At 40.6% G+C, this 20,847-nt stretch overlaps 1 protein-coding gene across 2 annotated transcripts in view; it reads left to right on the top strand.

Moving 5' to 3' along the window:
• Positions 1 to 20,062, top strand: part of GOLM1 (golgi membrane protein 1) — a 28,946-nt gene extending 8,884 nt beyond the window's left edge. For both annotated transcript variants that reach the window (XM_068667593.1, XM_068667594.1), the window contains exons 4-10: positions 5,171 to 5,225; positions 7,019 to 7,121; positions 9,061 to 9,199; positions 12,985 to 13,111; positions 14,358 to 14,618; positions 16,863 to 16,973; positions 17,280 to 20,062. In XM_068667593.1, the coding sequence (XP_068523694.1) occupies positions 5,171 to 5,225; positions 7,019 to 7,121; positions 9,061 to 9,199; positions 12,985 to 13,111; positions 14,358 to 14,618; positions 16,863 to 16,973; positions 17,280 to 17,347 (864 nt within the window). In that variant the 3' untranslated portion in view covers positions 17,348 to 20,062. The remainder of the gene's footprint in view (positions 1 to 5,170; positions 5,226 to 7,018; positions 7,122 to 9,060; positions 9,200 to 12,984; positions 13,112 to 14,357; positions 14,619 to 16,862; positions 16,974 to 17,279) is intronic.
• The last annotated feature ends 785 nt before the right edge of the window (positions 20,063 to 20,847 follow it).

The raw sequence follows: 20,847 nt of genomic DNA, 5'->3' as shown, positions 1-20,847 counted from the left end.
AAAGTTAAAGGTCTTAACTTCGCTCCTTGCCCAGACCACATTCTTTGAGATCATGAAGTCTGTCAGAGCATGAGCACTGCAACCCAGGCTGCCAGCTATCCTGACCTCTCTCCTACTCCCTCTCCCAATTATATTATCTGTGTTAGTGAGCAACAGGTCCAGTAAAGCTATTCCTCTGCTTCCTCTGTAACCTGGACTAAGGAACTGTCCGCTGGGAGTCTCTGATTGCTGCCCTGCTTTTCCAGCAGGTGTCAGGCTGGTTGATGTTCCCCAGCAGGACCCCGACCTGTGAGCATAATGCTGCCTGCAGTTGAGGAAAAAGCAATTCATCAGTGTTTTCCTCTTGATCAGGAGGCAGTGAACACCTATCGTGAGGTTTCCTTTGTTGGCTTGGCCTCTAATTCTCACCTATATTTCTATCAACCTGCTTGGAATAATCTGTAAAGTTTGCTGTTGAGAACCTAGGAGCTGTCACTGTAGAAAACATTAGATAAAGGTGGTGCAATGGAATTATTTCCTCTCTCCTGGAAAACAGCAAGTCTCAGGAGGTGAAGTGCTAGAACGAGCATGTATGTGTCCGTGCACCACTTCATGGCAAGCTTAGAATTTGCTCTTGTTGTGACACATGAGCAAACATCCCACGCAGATATTGCTTGTTTTCCAACTCTGCAACATAAGAGGAGGGAGAAGTGTTTTACTGGAAAACTTGTCAGAAGATGTCATCAAGCACGTTGGCATGAATTCATCCACCGTAAATTAGAAGCACCCCCAGTGTGGCAATGGTGGTGGAAGAGAAGAAAAGCTTCCTTCTCCTTCCTAAGGACCTTAATCTGAAGAAGCTCTTCAGCATCAGTGGTTATTTAACAACAGGGTATAAAATATGTGAAAAGACTATTTCCAAGCTTTTTTGTGTGTTTATCTATATATAGGTATATATAAATGTGTGTTGTATATGCACCTGTGCATACATAAATATTTGCATACACACACAAACACATACCCTTGTTTTCGGCTCCATGGATTCCTGGGGAACAAGTAATAAATTCACCCTTTCTGGTTATACAAACCTCAGTCGTTGCACTGAGCTTTATTCCCCTCCCTGGGGATTAACAGCAGGTATTTACCTTTTCCAGGAGGGATGAATGCAAATCCAAACCCTGAGTCACTCAGCTCTATTTCCAAGTAATACAAACTGTCTAAACATAACTAGACGGATGTTTGAATGATAACAGGATTTTGTTTTAATTTTCGTTGTTGTTCTTAAATAAGAAGAGTGAAAGTGCACATGTGTAGAAGTGAATGGCCTATCTCAAAAAAAAAAAAACCCTACTCTTTTTCAGGGAGAATTCATAGGGCATCTGGATATAGAAAAAAATCTGTGCAGAGGCAAGCCTTCACAATCTGGACTCCTCACAAAAGCAACTCTCAGATAAGATTTGAGACCCAGATTAATTGCAGTTCGTCTCTGGTCACTGCATCGTATTACTCTGCTGATTATACGGATAAGGATGTAGTGATACACTGATAATATGACAAGGATAATTAAGCCACTGAGTTAGTTTTGTTCCAAACTTGTGCACCAGTAAGATACTCTGCAAGTTAAAGTCATTGTTGGAGGCACTGTGACAGCCTCTGAGAGTTACCTCTGCCTGCTTTTCTAGTTACATTGCCCCCGTGCTACTTCAAGAGCAAAGGCAGGGCAGGTAGGAGGTTGTTGGAGCCTGGAATACCCCATGGGCTCACCATCCCATGAGGCAATGTAATCCTGGGTAATTGCTGCCATAATTTTTCTCCTACATCTGAGTACATCTAAAACGTTTCTGTAACCAGTCTGCTTTTAAAAAAATCTGTTTGAACTTTTGAGGATTAATGTAGATTTAGCCAATCCATTCTGGAAATCCATACAAAAATAGACTGAAGAGATCAGGAGAGCTTAGATGGATTCTCAGTAACAACAAATAAGGAATCGGGAGTGCGAAAGGGCTGTTTGTAGTCCATAAACAGTTTTCTAACGCAGAACAATATCCAGTATGGTTGGTTCTCAGGACTTGTAGTTTCTGGGATGTACACATCCACAGCAGTCTTTTTGAGGAGTGTAGCAACAGAACAGTACGTGTGACCTGTTTTTAGTTTTAACTCTTAGAAAGTACTTTTGCAATTTTCTTTTCCTTTGGATTTCTGTGATGCTTCCCCATCCCATATCCTGTTTCACTGAGGAAGAGCAACAAGTGTTGTGAAAAATCTGTCACTATTGGTCGTTTAACATTGGCCACAGCTGCTCTCATCCCCACCTCTGGGAAAATCTCAGTTCCCGGTGCAGCATTCTGAGGCAAAGCACCTGTTGGTGTGCTGAGAGTGACTCTGCTGAAACAGAGTGATGGTGGACAGGGTTAGGGAAGAGTTAGGGAAGAAAAACCTGATGTGAAGAGGAAGAGTTTTGCTTCTGTTTTTGAAGGAAACTGGGTCATATCTTCTAGTTCTGGGAAGTTTTAATGAAAAGCAGGCACTGCTTTGCCCCCTGCTTTACTTGCTGCCGTGTGGTGTTTCTGAATTAGCGAGAGAAATCAGTCTGCTTACGCATAACTGGTACAGCACATACCTGGAGAGCATCTCATTTTAAATTGTGTTTTAATGTGGTGAAGAAAAAATGGATGGGCTGGGACTGGCTGAACTGTGGGCACCCCGAAAGTGGAAATATGAGTATGTGCAGCTTAAGATCACTGATGCTGTGTCTGACCTTTTTGTCCTTGTGAGTGCAAAGCCCCTGTTCACTGGTTTTAGTTCTGAAACAAATATTTACTCTTCTCAGCTACTTCACTGTTTTATTCCTTTTTCCATCAGGAATCTCATTATGTGCCTGGATATGCTAAGTTTGGTTAGTAAGTTGGAAAACATGCATCGGTTCAGGGTGCTGGGGCTAGCGTGTTTCTGATAAAAAGCCATATGATAAACAGCCAGTGCTGGAGGGGCTCGTGTAGTACGCCTCCCAGGAGTATGTTTATTGCAACTGCTGTGTAAAGCAATAATCTGATGAAATGCTCGTGTGTAGTTCAGAGCCATGTGCTCAAAACACACACTTTGAATAGTTTATTTCAGTGCTTCCATGCATGCATTTCCGTCTGTTTCCATTATTTTTTTTAAGTAACAATACCTTTAATGTTTGTGCTTCTTTAGTAGAATATGGCTTACGTAGACGTGTTCACTGGTGAATAAAAAATCTCTCTCTCAGTTGTCAGTAATACATTTGCTGTCCAGCTGTGGCAAGATTTTTCCATGATTTGCTGCTGGCAGCGTGGCTTTCCGTCTGGTTTCTGAGGACCTGCTTTCCACCCTGGGGACCCCCAGACTGGAGACTGACCTTCCCTGTCTGGTAGTCGCGAGGTCCTCTGTGCAAGGCGTGCATGCAAGTACAACAGGCTGGTTCTGTCTAACAGGGCTACGGCCACAGTCAGAGATCGAACTTTGATATGGCAAAATACCAACTACCCTGAAGCTGAATAATCACGGCTAGGGATTATAGGCATTGTTCTGTGGGCTCAACGAGATTTAAAATATAATATTTTTTTTCCTAGCTCTGAGTTCAGGCTGGTGTTTGCTGACTGTTCCCCTGCAGGTTGAAAAATGAAATGGTATCTGCCTAATTCACAGCTATGAAGCAAAGATTAGCTAATGTTTGCGTGGCAGGAGGAAGAATGGAAAGCCCGAAGCTATTGATACAGTCAGACAGAAAACTGGCAGTTGAAACGCTGCCCTGTAAATTATTAAACAGCGTTTCTGCTCAAGTTAAACAGGTGAATAGATTTCCATGATTTCTTCCCGTATCTTACCCTCGAATTCAGGAAGGAAGGCGTGGCATTGCCAAAAAGAAGATTTAATTGGTTTGGATTTATGCAGTCCAAACGAGTAAGATACGTATTTATTTCTTAACGTTTCAAGGAGACTTTTTTGTTTTTCTGCACAGCAGCTAATTACAGTTATTGCTGTCCTAAAATGTCCTTGAAAATGTCTGCCTCTTCATCAGGACATGAGCGGCCACTGCTTTGAACTGGGACTTCTTAAAGGGTGGACAAAAGACAAATCCACGCCTCTGCTATGTTACCTCATTTGGGTTGATTGGACCCTGTCCTTCTCCATCAGTTAGTACTTGCTGCTGCAGTCTTAAGAAAATGGGCACTGACTGGCAGCATTGACTGGCATGGCATGGGCAGGCAGGCTGAATGTAGGCACTTCTTTTCCCTTGAAGTGCTGTGGGTGTGGGCATGCATCAGTAACTGAGCAGCAGCTTTGGGAAACATGGGGCTTGATGTACCCTGACCTCAGACCCTTGCAGAATATAGGGGCTTCCTGGTAAAACTGCAGAACTAGAAAATTGCAATGAAACGTAAGAAATGTGCTCCTGAGACTGGATCGTTGGTGAAGGATCAGTGGATCTCATCTTTAAGACTCCTGGACCAGGCTTTCTGAATGTTAAACACGAGTTATGTTGGTATTTGGCTCAGAGGAATTATTTTCATTTAGGCTTATGCTAGTTCAGTGAATATTCAGGTGTTTTGGGGCATTTGTATTTGTGTTGGGAGAGGGCGAGTGAGGGGAGAAAGGGGTGCATCATGTTGATATGTTGACTGCTTCTTCAGAGTGAGAGAGTGAGTGCAACGTGAGGGAACAGAGGAACATTATGCAGTGCTTTCGTATCAGAGCAGGAGTGGATAATTAGAAATGTGGTACAAGGCACAGGCTTCAAGTTGCTTTGGCAGAGTTCACTTATGCTTTCTGTCTCCTGCTTGTGTTTCTGAGTGCTGGTGAGCAGGACTTACCAGCAAGTTACACTACAAGGTATTCTCTGTCATGGAATAACATTAAACCAGAGTGAAGCAGCAAGCGATTTTAGCAGTGGGCTCTGTAAATTTCTCCTACTTTTGTTTGTGATATCTGTGCAGTGATAGCTGTTTTTTTCTGTATGTATACTGGGAAATCTGGGTTAAAATAAGTGCTTGTTGTTTGTAATAATAAATCTCTAGAACAGCTAATAAAGCTTTTGTGTTAGGCTGTAACTCAGCACTCACAAATTAAAAATCCTGCTTTAAGTGCTTTGGTGGTTGTTGTTTATAACCTTAATGGTAACACAGGACCTTTGCAATTAAAACATCGTTTTCTGTTTTGTGCCTTCCAGGCAGCGCTGATAAACAACATCACAACAAATGAACAATTAATCCAGAGTCTAAAAGGTATGATATAATACCCCCTGTATCACCCTCATATTGGTCTTTAAGGCTTGTCTTAAGACTTTAAGTCTTCTAGGGATGCTGCTTCCTTCAAGTTGTGGGGAGGGTGCAGGAGCTGCTGTGACTTTGATCCTGCATCCACACACTTCCAGTTCAGCGATCTGTCAGTCTGCATGTGCCTCAACACCAGAGGCGTAGGGTGGTATGGATTGGGAGGGACCTTAAAGATCATCTAATTCCAACCAATTTCAAGAGTGGGTAGGGTCACCTCCCACCAGACCAGGTTGCTCAAAGCCCCATCCAACCTGGCCTTAAACACCTCCAGGGATGGGGCATCCACGGCTTTGCTGGGAAACCTGTGCCAGTGCTTCACCACCCTCTCAGTAAATAATTTATTTTGAATATCTAATGTAAATCAACCTTCTTTAAGTATAAAGCCATTACTCCTTGTCCTATCACTCCACCCCTTGACAAGGAGTCCCTCCCCACCTTCCTGTAGGCCCCCTTTAGGCACTGGCAGGCTGCTGTAAGGTCTCCCCAGAGCCTTCTCTTCTCCAGGCTGAACAACCCCAACTCCCTCAGCCTGTCTTCACAGGAGAGGTGCTCCAGCCCTCTGATCATCCTTGTGGCCCTCCTCTGGGCCTGCTCTAACAGGTCCATGTCCTTCTTGTGCTGGGGGCCCCAGAGCTGAATGCAGGGCTCCAGGTGGGGTCTCACAAGAGCAGAGCAGAGGGGAACAATCACCTCCCTCACCCTGCTGGCCATGCTGCTTTTGGTGCAGCCCAGGATGCGGTTGGTTTACTGGGCTGCAAGTGCACCTTGTTAGCTCACGTTGAGCTTCTCATCAACCAACACTCCCAGGTCCCTGACCTCAGAGCTGCTCTCAATCCATTCCACCCTTTACTTGTCCATGTAGTACTTAATGTAGGACTCCTGACCCCGAACGGCTAATGATATAAAAATGATAAGAAATAAAACTAGCTCCTGCGTACATTGTTAATATACCTTTCATTCCACTTTTTATAGCATGTTTGCATTGCTCTCTGAGGTGTTCGGGTCATAGGTTTTAGCACCAAGAGAATTTTGAAATTCTTACAATAAACATGAAAATGTAGTCTAATTCCTTTCAGTTCATGTTTGTGCTTTAAAACATTGTTAGCAATTTATGCCTCAGATGTCTGGAGAGCTCATCATAGGTTCTATAAACAGGCAAATAAATGTATTGCCAGTTCTCCTGATGTCCTCTCACAAAGCTTTGTATCAGAATGTATTTATAATGCTAGAGCATGATGATGATTCTTCTAATATTAAAAAAAAAAAGATGAATCTTATATTCCTCAAAACCAGAGGAATCTAATAGTAAAATGTGTTATTCAGGGAAGAATTGGAAACTTGGTCTTCTGATAGCTAATTAACATGAAAGCTATTTCATACTATGGTCCAATTAGTCTTTCATAGACCTGAATGCTTTCTGGGCTGAAATCTAGCAGAACAAGGGTTTGCAAACAAGCTGTAGAGTATTCCTAATGAAGAAAAGGAGGTTAAAATGTTAACAAAAGCTTTGTGACATGTATGTTCAGCTGAAAGGCTGTTTAATCATACCCAGCCCAGTGCGTCCTTGATGAATCAGTTTAGCAATTGTCAATGCATCTGTATGCAAAATGTAATGAAGATAAGAGGAGGATCGAGCTAGTGTACTTGCTGACAGACCTGTTGTGTGATATTTATGTTGTAATATACCCAGGTATATATGTACATGTGTATTTTAATACATATTTTAATCCTGTTATGATCAGAACACTTGAAAGAGTTACAGACAGAATATGGAAAACTACAGATGGATGTTTACCAGTTTCAGAAGAACCAGACTAACCTTCAGAGAAAGTTCTCCTATGACCTGTAAGTATGCTCTTTCTAAATAATGGCTTCTGGAGTTGTAAGTGATTCAGTTACAACCCTGAGTATTCTTGTGATAGCTGTATCACTGTCAGTAAATGTGCAGTTTTAAGCACCTGACAACATCTAAAATTGTTCATGGTCGATCTTGGAGAAAAACATAGTCCTTGCAATGCCCAGCATCTCAGTATGCACAGATTACTCACACACTTCACGTTCCTTCCAGTGCAGGAAGAGAAAGGTAGCAATATTCTGATTTAAGAGCTGGGGAAAATGGGAACACAAAGAGGCTAGACAGTCCAACAGCCACATTTTAGCCAGATTTTTTAGGAATTCTGACTAAAAGCTCAACGTGCTAATCAAAGAACCTGAATTTTGCAGGCCAAGCTTGAAAACTTGAAATACCTTTTTTAATTACTTTTTTTGTTTATTCTTCACTTCCCTGAATTAAGAGTTAAGGATTTGTATTACCACATTTGGGATGTTAACTGATTGTCAGTTGGTTATGTAGTGTTTCTTTTTCTAACATAAAAGTAAAAGGAAGTTGGAGATTTAAGTTTGTACTAGCCTTTTATTAAGCTGCGTTGAATTTACAAGTCAATCAAAATATTTTTCCCCTTGAAGTTTATTGCATGCCACAGCTGTGACATAGCTGGGACTGCTGGACCTTTGTTGATGGTTTTTGCTAGCTGGAGAAGAGTATCTCTCTTCTAGTGTCCTCCTTGGAGCCTGTGGTCATCAAGAATAAATGGGTCTGTACATGTATGTGCTGTACAGTCGTGCTCCACATGAGTGGTAAATCCTTGAACTACTGGATTGATAGGCATGTGCAGGAAAGTGATACAAAGTAAATGTGGTAAGCCTGATGTCTGAAAACTCACGCTTATTGCCCCTCTCTTGTGAAATATTTTCAAGTACATCTTGTTTAGTGGAAGAAGATCAGATCTGGAGGAAACATCTCAAGGATTACAACAGGCTCAAGGTGAAGGGATAAACAAGTTACAGTGATGAAACTGTACTACTCAGCTGGGTTTGTGCGGGTCAGGGAAGGGGCAGAGACAGGAGTGATAATTCAGCCCACCATTAGATGAAAAGGAACTAAGCTGCTAACTTGCCTGCCTTCTGTCAGTCCTGAGGCAGGTGCACTGTCTCCTGCAATCTCTCTTTGGTAATCCACAAGAGTAGTTGTTACCTCAGTCAAGAAGCTACACTTTCTTCGCTAGCTTTGCTGAATAATATTTAGATGTTGATTTTCAATGACCATGAGAGTGGCCAGCTACACCACTACAAGCAGCAGACCCTTAGTGTCATGACAGAGGAAGCACTGGTAGCACTGTGTAACTGTTAAATTTATATATAACATACTAAATGCTGTCCTCTTTAAGAAATACCCATGTTGGAACTCATCACAGCTACCAAAGAACTCCTTTCTGTAGCATTTTGTTGTCTTACAGCACTGCGCCTTGGTGGAGTATTGAGAAAGGCTGCGTTTGGTTTGCTAGCAGTAGCTTGCATCTGCTTTAGATTTGACCTAGTACTTTGCTGTTTTGTCTCTGTATCTAAAACCCAAATACGTGTTTCTGTTATCATAACAGAAAATTTTCAGGGATCAAAACTGTTTTTGACTTAAGTGAAATGGACTGATTAGTCAAAGACAAGAAAATCCGTACAGCTTGTTAAGCTGGTATAGCAAAAGCAATTTAATTTCTTAAAGTGGAACTTGGACCACCTGCACCTTGGGTTTGTCTCTAGGGCATAGGTTAGCATCCTCTTTTTTTACTATGGACTTCTCAAATGTAAGCCCAGGTAATAGAACCAAGAAGATTTAAAAAAAAAAAAAAAGGAATGGAATGAATAATGTTACCAAACAACATTTTAGAAGATTTATTTTATGGATGTGGATGAAAGTTCATGACCACTCTCTTGTTCGTGTTTTCTCCAGGTCACAGTGCATCAACCAGATGAAAGAATTAAAAGAACAATGTGAAGAAAGGATAAATGAGATCACAAAGAAAGGTAGCGATGTATCACAAGTCAGAGAAAATAAAGACTTCCCAGAAGATTCCAAAAAAAGTGGCCAGGTATGGTGGAGGTAGTTTCTTATAAATCTTTTTCTAAGTAATTCTTAAGTGGTTCTCCTCCTTTCTGCTATTTTCAGCTAACATTAGCTCATTAAGTTTTGTACTGCTCTGATTCACATCTGTTGAATGTTTCTGATTTATGTGAAACTGAGAGATTCTGGATGCAGAACAAGGCAGAGGCTGCAGGAGACCTTGCTGTTCCCCAAATCACTGTCTCTCTGAGTGGGGCAGAACTCGAGAGCTGCTAACGAGGGTGGTATTTTCAAGGATATCTGTGCTGCTGAGCTTTGGTCCTTTTGACTTTGTCAAAGGACTTTACAAAGCTTTGTGTGTTGAAGTTGGATGAGGATACATGATGAGAATAAACGTATGGTGAATTACTTCAGGGTACCAGCAAGCCTCGAATATGATACTGTAGTCCATAGGTCTCCACTAGAGACTCTGAGGTTCATCAATAAAGTGCCACTATTTTCCACATGAACACAAATTTCAGGCTTTTGCAGTGGGAATGAGGGGGAGAGCAAAAGTTTTAGTGGAATAGAGCAGGCTTGCTGAAGGAGGTGGCTGTGTGCCTGCACAATCTTTCCTCCTGGGATGTAGAAGGTGGGAAAAATGCTGAGAAAAAGAAATCTCAGATGGTCATGTTGTCTTGGCATGTGAATTACTGATGCTTCTTCAGTGATGTGGGGTTAGATCAGGGATAGGACTTGAGCAGTTAAGCTTGCTACAAACAGCCCTGGAAACAGGTAGTAAAACTCCTGGTTGAAAAGGCAGCTAATTTATTAGGATGTACAACAATTTATTTGGATGTCTCCTTTCATCAGGAGTACAGGCACCTGTGGCAGATGTTACATTTGTACATGTGGCTGCATTTGGGCCTTTTTACCATATATGAGTGGCCAACTCTCATTGCAAAGGCAAGGGAGTTTAGGTAGTATCTGCCTTTTACTCCTTGCCTAGGAAAAAGGCCACTTGGAGGAACAATTTGGTGACTTAGTAAGTGGAAAGGGTAAAGCATTGAGAGCTGAACCTGAGTTTTGCAAATTGCTAGAAACGATTAGGAGAAAATGGCTGAAACATCTTCCCATTGGCCCCCGGGGTTCAGATAATGGTTCCAGCCTCTGTTCTACTGTCCTCAAACTCTTTATGTGAAAAGGGAGAACTGCTGAAGCTGTGACCTTTTATCCTGGGAACCTGTGTTATTTGAGAGAACTGCAAAAAGAATGAAGCGTTAGAGACAGTAAATGCTAGCCATTTACCCCTTTAGAAGAAAGTGAAAGCTCTTGTTTGTCTAACTCAGTAATTTTTATCAACAGTGCCAGGTAAGTGAGTAAATAACAAACCCATCATTTGGACATGCCAGGGAAACCTTGTACAGCAAATGCATCCTATTTGATTGGAAGATGGAAAATACAAACCATTTGGAAAGTTGATGTGGGGAAGAGCATACTGAAGAGGTGATCAACTCAATTTCCAGTGTTGCCTTGCAGCAGATTTTCATTACCATTGCTTGTACCAGATGTGGTTTGTGTACCAGTTCCAGCCTGGCACCTGGGAAGCTCAGCTAAAGCCCCTCTACAACACACCTACAGCCTTCTTCAGCAAGTCCTGTAGCTGAAAGGCAGTCATTGCTCAAAGCAGGCAGCACTTTACTAGTCCTCCTTTCAATCTACAGATGGGTTGGTGCCAGCTGAGATAACCACTGATACAGCTGCAGCCAGAAGAGATTCTGTTTTCTGGTGTTCCCTAGTGTCTGTGATAGTGCCTTCTATGTCAAGCTGCAACTTTCGCAGTAATTTGTTTGCCCAGGGATTGCAACTTTTGCTTGTACAGAGGATGAGTTATTTATTGTCATGAAGGTTTTTAACACAAGTTTTTATCTGGAATAATTCCTGTTTTTACAGAGCACAGTGGCTGAGCTACTGTGGTTTCCTATTTTTCATGCAGAGTTGGAAGATGTACGTGCTTATGTCCTGGAAAGATCAGGGTTAAAATAGAGAAAAGATGGAATTTGCACTATTGGTTAGTTAATAAATACACAGATATTCTAACAGCTCTGAGGACTGATTTTGAGGACTGATGTTATACTCCTCGGTTGAAAGATATATAATGTCTGTATTAATTTCTCTCTCATGTGTTTAAATTATTATTTTTTTAGCAAGAAGACCAACCTCTTCAACTTAAATTTTTTCAGCACACACACTTCTTTTATTTAACTCTATCATTAAAAATTACAGAGTTAGATATTTAAGGTAACGTAAATTAAGGGCTCTTATGTGTCTAATTAAGAGCTGAATTGCAGCTGTTAAGTTCAGGCTCCATATTTTTATGGAAGTATTTGTGCCCCAGCCTAAAGTGGAAAACAGATTTTTGTTCAGTGTCTGGTGGAGCCGCTTAATTATGTATAAAAAAGAAGCATGTTTAAATACAGCATTTTTGGGTTTTAATGACTAGAAGGAAGACAGGGTTCTATTGCAGTAAATTTAGCCAATCTTCTGTGGTATGACTTGCTTCTCAAGCTTTCATAAGGGTTAGTGTTAGATTATTTATTGTTGATGTTGGACTTTATGGTGTTGACCCAACATGGTCTTTAGTTCTGCCTGGCCTCGACTGAGCTTAAACATTTTCAGAATAGCCAAGTAATCGTGTCCTACAAATCCTCTGCAACTCCACTATCTTGATTATTTAAAGGCTTCTTTCTGCAGATGTTTTCCAAATGACCATACAAAGACTTGGCAACCTAGTGTTTTATTGGCATGCTTAGGACAATAGGTAGCTGCAGTTTATCAACAATACTAACAGGAAGCTCTTTGTCTGCTGTATGACTTTCCACACCATGGGGTTTCTTACTCATTTGCGTAGTCAGGTGTAAAAATGTTTGTCTCTGAATGTCTGTACACTTGTTCTCTCCGGATCTTTAAAAAGATAAATATGCAAGACAAACAGTTTCATTACAGACTTTTTTTTTTTTTTTAATGCTGGAATGTTGCAAGATGGCCTCGGGACACATTTTATGCGCATGTTTGTGTGAATTGAATTTGAATTGACATAGCTCTTGGCCAGCTAAATGCTAATATGAGTAAAAGCAGCACAGAAAATTTTGACTCTTGAGTTGGAAGATCTTCAAGACAGTGTACAATTTAGCCATTAATCTTAAAGCAGATCATATGGGTCAGACTCTGAGACCAGTCCAGTACCAGCATTAAATAATCCTTAATTCAAAACTCTTCCTTAAGTGAGCTTCATCCAGTTAAATAGATACTGTTGTCTACTTGGTTGATTTGTGTGTTTTGTTTTGCCCTTTTTTTTCTTCTCTGAAGCCTGCATTCAACATAGTTTTAGTCCAGTTCTGTACAGCCTTGATTAACTGAACTCTGATTTTGCACGAACTCAGTTTACCTGTCCCTGTCCTAGCAGTAGCTAATGCCATCTGCTCTTACTGCTCTGCTGGCCCTGATGTGGTAACAGGGCAGCAGTGGAGAAACGTGCAGCACTACAGTTCTGTGGTAGTATTTGCAGTGAAACAATAGCCAAGAACAGTAATCTCAGTTTTAATTAAATTAATGGTATCTTAAGTTCTTGTGGTGTGATATGTGCTGTTTATATATAGAAACATCACTGCATAGTCAGGATTGTAACACCATCAACAGCAGAAAAAAATGAGTGTTTAGATTTATTTTTTTTTATCTCTACTGAAAATTGAATGGATTCTGATCTAATTGTAGCTTCCAAGTCCAGGAACAGATGTTAAGACCAATATCTGTCTGTGTATATTCACTTTATAGGCTGATAGTCAGCTGCCAGCCTTGAAGCAATCTGAGTTCATGCAGACTGACTTAGAACAGCCTAAAGACAATGATGTACCAAAAGAAGAACTTACGGTAAAGAAGACAGACCCTCTGCAGGCTCAAGGTGAGATAGAAATCACTGGTATCTTAGGAACTTGAGTGAGAAAGCTTGTAATTTAATAAAACACTTAAAAATATTTTTGCATACGTGATTAAGATGGAAAAGTGACACTGGTAGGCTGAATTATAATCAATTTTCCTTTAGCTGTAGGAGGGTAGAACTAGTATCTGTTCAAGTATTTTTATTACAATCATTCCTACTAGTTCAGTTATATTGAAATTGACGTGTTGCATGGAAAGGAAAATAAAAAGAGTTATCATTCTACCATTGTCATATCGCTCACGTACTGTTGAGAAAATACCTTGCTTTCGGATGCAAAGACTTTTAAGCATGTTTTAAATTTGCTAGTTTTAGTAAGTGATACATCTAGGCTGCTGCTCTTCTGTACAGAATGGCTGAAAGTTAGGCTTTAAACAAATGCATGCCTGTGCTTTCCATGTGTTGTCAACGAGCAAAATGCAAGTAATGGAAATGATATGCAGGAGATCAGGTTAGATAACCTAGTGGTTGCTTATTGCATTAAACCCTCAAAAACTATTAATTTGAATGGATGTGCCCTTGTGCATCAGTCTCAGAGAACCGTGTGTGAGAAATCCAATTTCCTATTTAATTATTCTTTCATGCTATCTTAAATTACAATCCTGGGAGTAATTTTAGAGCAATTCAAGACAACATCTCCATATAATTTATTTGGGTAAATTTAGTCCTGGTGTTTTTTAGTTAAAAATACAAATACACAGGAAAAGTGATGCGGTAATGTCTGCTGGAAGCAACAGCCTACCTCTGCTTCCTCTGTGAAGGCTGTAAGAACAGCCATCATTTACTTGAAAACCTGCCCATGTAACTACTTTGTCCTGAGATGCTTTTGCACACGTAATCTGTTTTATTGCCAATAATGAAACGCAACACACAGAAACCCGATGTTGCGTAGCAAATTGCAATTTTTATTTAAACTGCTCTATTTCACCTGCCAAACTTTTTTTAACCCCACATGTGAGCATTATAAGTAGGCAGCAATGTGAATATGATTACAGTAGACAATGCCACTAGACTTTACAAGTCTCATCTTTTAGCTGTCCCCAGTCTGAAAAGCATGGGTTGTCTTCTGTCTTTCTCTTTGGATCTGATATGACTGAGAGAAAAACAAGAATTGAATGTAAAAAACATAGCAGTGTTTATTAAAGGTTTTGAACTTTTGCTGCCACTGAAAAATGCTATTTTTTTACTCAATCATTTTTATTGTTTACAGAAAGAATAAGTGACCTAGCTGCCATCGGAAAACAGGACCCTAAAGCAGAAGAGGAGAAACTTTCTGGTGAACTGAAACACCCACAGGATTCAGTCAAGGCTGCTGCAGAGAAAGACGTGCACCCGGCTGAAGATGAGAAGCACGTAGCTGGGCAGGATGCATTAATGCCAGCCGCAGAGCAGGATGCCACTGAGGAGGTGGAGAGGGAGCAGCTCCTAAATTTTGATGATAAGCAGAGTGCATCACCCCCTGGAAAGGCTGGTTGGTAGCGTTTTGTGTGTTGCAAGTAAAGGGATAAAAGTGTGGAATGGAGCATGGTTTCTGAAATAGTGATGGCAGCTGGCTGGACTTAGTATAAGGTTTTTTAAAGGTTAGTATGAGAGGTAAAATGTTGGTTAACCCCCAGCACTCTTCTATAGCCAGAGGGTGAAGATGGAGGCTTCTGTTTGTGCAGCAGGAGCTACCAGGCTGGGTTCTGTTGCACCACTGTCACAGCCTTTCCGTCTGTCTCTCCATCATCTGCACACAGCATTTAGGGATGTTAGTCCCAGAAACTTCATGGTATTGAGGCTGTGTGAAAACACTTTTGAAAAGGATGAGACATGTTGCCCATCCAGAGCATTGATGAGTAGAGATGCTGCTTATTAATGTTTTGCACAAAGTCATCTTAAAATGTTGATGTGTAAACACTAGCTACCACTGTTTGAAAATACACTAACACGAGTGAAAGTCCACCTGAGACTTCAGGTATCTGAAATTTATTATCATGAGTCTGCAAAACTGCAGATTGGAGGTTGTCAGCAGAGGTGACGTTTTTTGGCATCTACCATATGTGACTGTGAACCAGTGTCTGTCTCCACAGTGCTGAGACATTGATGTCTTGTCAAAACCTGGCCAGGATCTAGACATCCCCCTGTCTCAAGGAACTCAGTCTTAGGTAGACTTCAGTTCGTGCATGCAGCATGGTGCTCCCAGTACTATCAGCACTTTTATGGTTATCAGCACTTTTTCACAGAACAAAATAGTATTTTCTGATGCAGTTGAAGTTTAAGGCATTCATGCAGGCTCAGTTCCTTGCTTCTCCTGAGCTCATCCCAGCCTGTCTTATGTGTCTTATCTTTCCACCTGGAGTATCTATCTGAAGGACCTCACTACGACCTCTTCTGAATGTGGAAATCCTTCACCCTTCCTCGTGTGATGCAGTACTGAATCGGTAGCCCAGACAGTAAACAAGCAGCCTGATGGACTGCAGGAAATGCTGTCCATGCTTTTCAACCCACTGAATTCATTCATACAATGCGTTATGTTGTGTTGTTACCACAGTGGACTTGGCAGGGATAAATGATCTCATCTGCATTGCAGAAGTCGTATTTTTCCAACTGCATCAATAAGATGCTGGCCAGAGCAGGCAGTTCTCCAGAGGTGTGACTATACATGTTAGCTGTTTCCATTTTAACTCAAGTAACAATCAGGTGCAAAAATCATCCAAATATTAGTGCAAGAAAAAACTCTGTGGTGCAACCTGCAACAGGTCACAGTTTCAGTGAGAGCAAGACCAGCACAGTATTCTTCAGGCTTGATCGCTTAGCAAAAATACCATACCTTATGGTGTAGGTGCCTTGCAGCCAAAGGATCATCAAGCAGAAATGGCTTTCTTTTATGTTCTCCCAGCATCCTGTCAGTTAAAGCTTTTTTCAAAACCTGGAGACCTGGAAACCTGGAGGCCTATTACTGCAGATTTTTTAGTCTGAACATGGACAATCGTAGGCTGAAAGTTTTCAAGCCTCTTTCTAAATCAGCTGCTGTTTAGATAGTTTGGCTTTTCTTTCTCCTTGAGAACTAGAGACTCTTTATCTTAGCTGGGGTATGCTTATACTCTATCCCGTTATGTTTTTTACTGGCTGGCAAACTGGAAAATAAAGGTAGGACTTTAGCAGTCAAAATAATTTACTTCTGAGCAATCTGTATTAAGAAATCTTCATCTTGAGCAAATTTTACTACACTAAATTGTGTGGAGCAGGGTGATTCAGGACAGAGCGAAGACAATCTTTTACAGAAAACCGCTCTTGTGTTGAGTTAGCACATAGTGAAGTACTCTTTTTATGCTGTGTTCAGAGCTTTCTAATTGGTGGACAAGCCAAAACAAGAAGGGGGGGATCTGACATATGTTGTAGCAGTGGTGCTAATACATTTAAAAGCAACTCCATCACGTTTTCAGTGTCATCTTCAGCTTTTACTGTTTCTTTGGCTGTCATGTACTGTGTTCTGAAATTGCTTAATGCTTTTTCTTTGTCCATCTGAATGCATTGCCAAATTTTCTTCCAAATCCCAAAAGATTATTATCTTGCTCGTTGTACAAGATTTACAGCAAAGGTTTTCCGTTCGGTATTAAAACGCATTCTTTAAACAGCAGTTAACTCAACAGCAAAATAAATTCTGTGCTAGGTATTTGCAGTAACTGTATCTTGTGCAGCATAGAACTCATTTAATGTAATGTTTTTCCAGACAATCAGGCACAGGACGCATTGAAGGACAAGGACGTTGACTACAATGTAGATGAGAACGAGGCTGAATCAGAAACGGACAAGCAAGCAGCACTTGCAGGCATTGCAAATGGTAAGTAGGAAAAAAAGAATGTTTTAATTCAAGCTGAAAACGTTACCGTGATTTTCTGAATGTTACCCTGTAGCAGATACAGCTACTTTTTTTCTTTGTTTTCTGAACTTTCCCTAATTTTGCATGTGACCTATTTTCTATGTAGCATTACCAAAACTATTTCTTAACATGTGTTGGGGAGTGGGAGTATCTGTAGCTTTACTGTGCCGTGCAGTACTAACAGTCCTTTCAGAATTTTCTAGACGAAGAACTATCACTTCTGAGCCTTAAAGAGATTTCTGTGTCTTTTTCTTTTTTCCTAATTAGTTCAAAACTCTGATGAAAATATGAAGAACCACTTATACGACCAAACTGAGAAACGAGAGAGGTTGTGAACAAGGGAAGTTGATGATGCAACTTCGTCACCTCTTCCTTTAAATGCAGCAAGGATGATAGCAACGTAATTTAAGAATGTTTGATTATCTTCTCAAGACTTCAATAAGGGCCCAAATGAAGGAATATTTTGTTGCAAAGTGTAATTGCTGTTTCAGTGGTGAAAAAAAATCGTTAAATCTCTCAAGGCTTGTTTTAAAGCATCTTGACCTCTGCTATGACTCTTTCCTTCCTACTGATTATAAAATTGAGACCAGCAAGCAATAACTGTAGTAACTTTGAAGTCAGATCACTTGTACAGTGACTATGGTCATGCTACAATCACAGTGTGCATAGATTGGTGGTAGATGGGAAGAATCCTTGGGCAAGAACAGATTTTTTCCCCCTGATTAATGCAGTAGAGAAATCCCCAACCTAGGCTTAAAAGGGGAGGGTAAGCAAACTTGCCTTGACAAAATGTGAAAGATGAAAAACGGCCCATGAATGCTGCAGTCTGCCCTTATGCCAACTCTGACACCATTTTATTGCAGTGTAGGTAGACTCAGCACAACTGTAGTTCCTAAATATTGTGTAGTATGATATTGTTTCCTTGGTCTCATAAATGAAACGCCTAGCTTACATGATCTGTACTAGAAATGAATCACTGTCTTGGATGTGTTCTTAACTTTAAGTTTAAAGTAGATTCTGATAATAGTATCTTAAGAGATTAGCAGGAAAGTTTCCTGAAAGCCTTGCTGGACACCTGTTCACAAAATCAGAACTGCAGTTTGGTTCAGTTACCACTAACTTCCACAGAATTCAGTCAGGCAGACTGCTGAGAGGCCTTCTGAAATGTTGTGCCACGTCTACCCTTTATCTAGCCACTATCTTCTAAAGAGTAGAAAGACAAACACTTGCCTTACAGAACAGCAGATTCAGCTGTTCAAAAGGTGAATAATCTTCTCTGCTGGACTTGTGAAGGCAGCAAACCAGACTATGCATTTTCCAGACATTTCACTCTCTCTCACGGATGAAACTGTAGTTGTTGTGAAGTTCTGTGTTACACACAATGTATCATGTTGTTAATGTGCTGTAGTCTTTGTCTTTTCTGCATCTTTTTGAATGTAAACTAAAACTAGTTTACTTCGGATAGCCTAAGGATAGCCTAAAAGTACCCATCGCTGCCACTGAAACAACCTTCAACTTCAGTCTTACCTGCATCATGTGCAGTCACCAGTTCTGAAGATTGTGTCTGTCCTTAAGACCGATACCCACGTTTGGAAGTCTGGGAATGTGAACCAACCAGTATGACCAGAAGACAGACACCACCAACTTCCCAAACAGCAACTTTTAAGAATACAAAGACTTGTTGTGGCTTTCGTGGCTTTCTCTCAACATACTTCGTGTTATTACAGCCTCCATGGTGTCTCATTCTTAAGTGTACTGTGCTACAGCTCCTGTAATTTTACGTCTAAATGTGCAAGTGGAGGGTTGGTTCTTTTGTGAATGAAAAGAATTGTCAACAGAAGGCAGAGCTCAAGTCAGACAGTGCCTATTACACCCAAATCGACAAACAGATCACTTGCAGACTTGCCAAATGTAACTTGAATTCTTTTAAGAGAATCACTAATTGTCCATTACTGAGTTCTTTGTTACTTTTTCACCATTTAAGTCAGATTTTACTGGGCTGGGCTACTATAGTAAGTAATAAAGAAAAGGAGGTAATGAGCATCTCTGAATGACAAATGCTGGAGAACTTCGGTTGTTTCTGCTATGCTGGTTCTTTTGCTTTAAGTTATTTTTTTGCAAAGCATGTTGTGTTTTGACAAGATGTTTACATGTGTTCAGAGTAAAATGGGCATTATTTTAGGACTTGATCTGTAAACTTATGTAGCTGAGATGAAGTTAATCAGGAATTTAGTAGTGATTATTAAAGAGTATACACTTAACAGTATGAAATGTGCAATTAAATGCTCTATTCAAGTTGAATGAATGGCTTTAACTTGAAACTGGCAAAATGCCAAACAAAAAATCCTTCATGTTATTAATATATTGCCAGATAATTCTTCTAGAATTAGAGTAGTTCAGTTAGAACAGACCTACAACTATCAAGTCCAGCTGCCTGACCTCTTGTGGGCTATATAGCCTATCAATAAGGAAATTGTCTAAATGCCTCTTGAACACTGACGGGCGCGGGGCGTCAACCAGTGCCTGTTCCAGTGTTTAGACTCCCTCATATGAGGAAATTGCTCGCTGTACTTCTGTACAGTACCTAAAATCTGACAAGACTCCTTGCTAGCCAGCTAAATGGTGTCCTCCCCCTAAACACAACTTCCTCGGTGCAAAGCACGGTTGCTGTAACTGACAGTAGGGGTCTGAAAGCCTGTGTAAAAGTAATATTGAAAACCATGATGGAATACAGTCTTATTCTCAGTAACTTGAAGTGCTACAGGAATATAAATAGGGTGGTAGATTTCTAATGGACAAGGGACCTTTGTGTCTACTGTACCGAACTTTGAAGTCCAAGGACTAACGTTTATTTGAACAAACGAGATTCACTTGGAACTGTGGTTTACAGTGTGTGATCACTAAAACTTTTACTTGCATGAGGGAGGGAAAGCTTCTTGACTAGTCTTCTTGGGGTTAAATTAACACTTGTCCTTGATGTTTTTTAAAAGTGAAGCCTGATACATTTTAGATAATCATTTTAAAATAAAAATTATCTTCTCTACTGTGCGCTATCTTGTTCTGTACTGTTGATTCAGTTCTAATATTAGTGAAAATGGGAAAGGTGATCATTCAAGATTTTAGAGTTCTGTGAAATGTGCTATGATGCAGAACTTGTACTCTCATACTTCCTGCTTCCTTTGGAAAAATATAAAAGGCTGTCCCTTGAGTTGGCATCATGGAGTTAAAGATTTTGAAGACAGGAAATATTTTTATGATTGCTTACAAGGCAGCAGCAAAAGATAGATGAATTCCTCATGTCCTGCACTGCTACCAGTTTACCATCTTTACAACTATATTTTCCAGGATTTTCATTCCTCTGGCAGTGATATAGAAACACTCAAGTATATGAATCAACATAAACAAACATGTAAAACAGTATGCAACCTCCTTACCAGAGAAATGAGAAACTACATCTTGAGAGTTCCTCATTCCTGGCCAACCAAGGGGTTGTTCTACTTAAGGGGTTCCTTCCTGTGTTCTTGTTAGAGCTTACCAGTGCTGTTGCTTATGTGATGCCATTAAAGCGGTATTACTCCATGATACAGAGGTATGTTAAGAGAAACACAAACAATCCCCTGCATAGTCAAGAGGGAGTTAAAAGCTCATCACTGTGCCATTTTGTAGCAGTATGGTTCATCAAAAAGCAAGTCAGCTTTTTAACACTCCTGTTCCCTTACAGCAGAAGGCTGCTTAACACAGGAGCATGCCTGTCGGCGTTGTTTCAGATCTGGAAGCATAGGACAAAGAACTCCCCTGGGAAGGGAAGGGTAGGACTGGAGTTTCCCCTGTTTGG

The sequence above is a fragment of the Anas acuta genome, chromosome Z (genome assembly GCF_963932015.1).
Source record: "Anas acuta chromosome Z, bAnaAcu1.1, whole genome shotgun sequence".
Taxonomy (NCBI): domain Eukaryota; kingdom Metazoa; phylum Chordata; class Aves; order Anseriformes; family Anatidae; genus Anas; species Anas acuta.
Note: the sequence above shows the minus strand (reverse complement) of the source record. Positions and strands in the feature narration are given on the sequence as shown.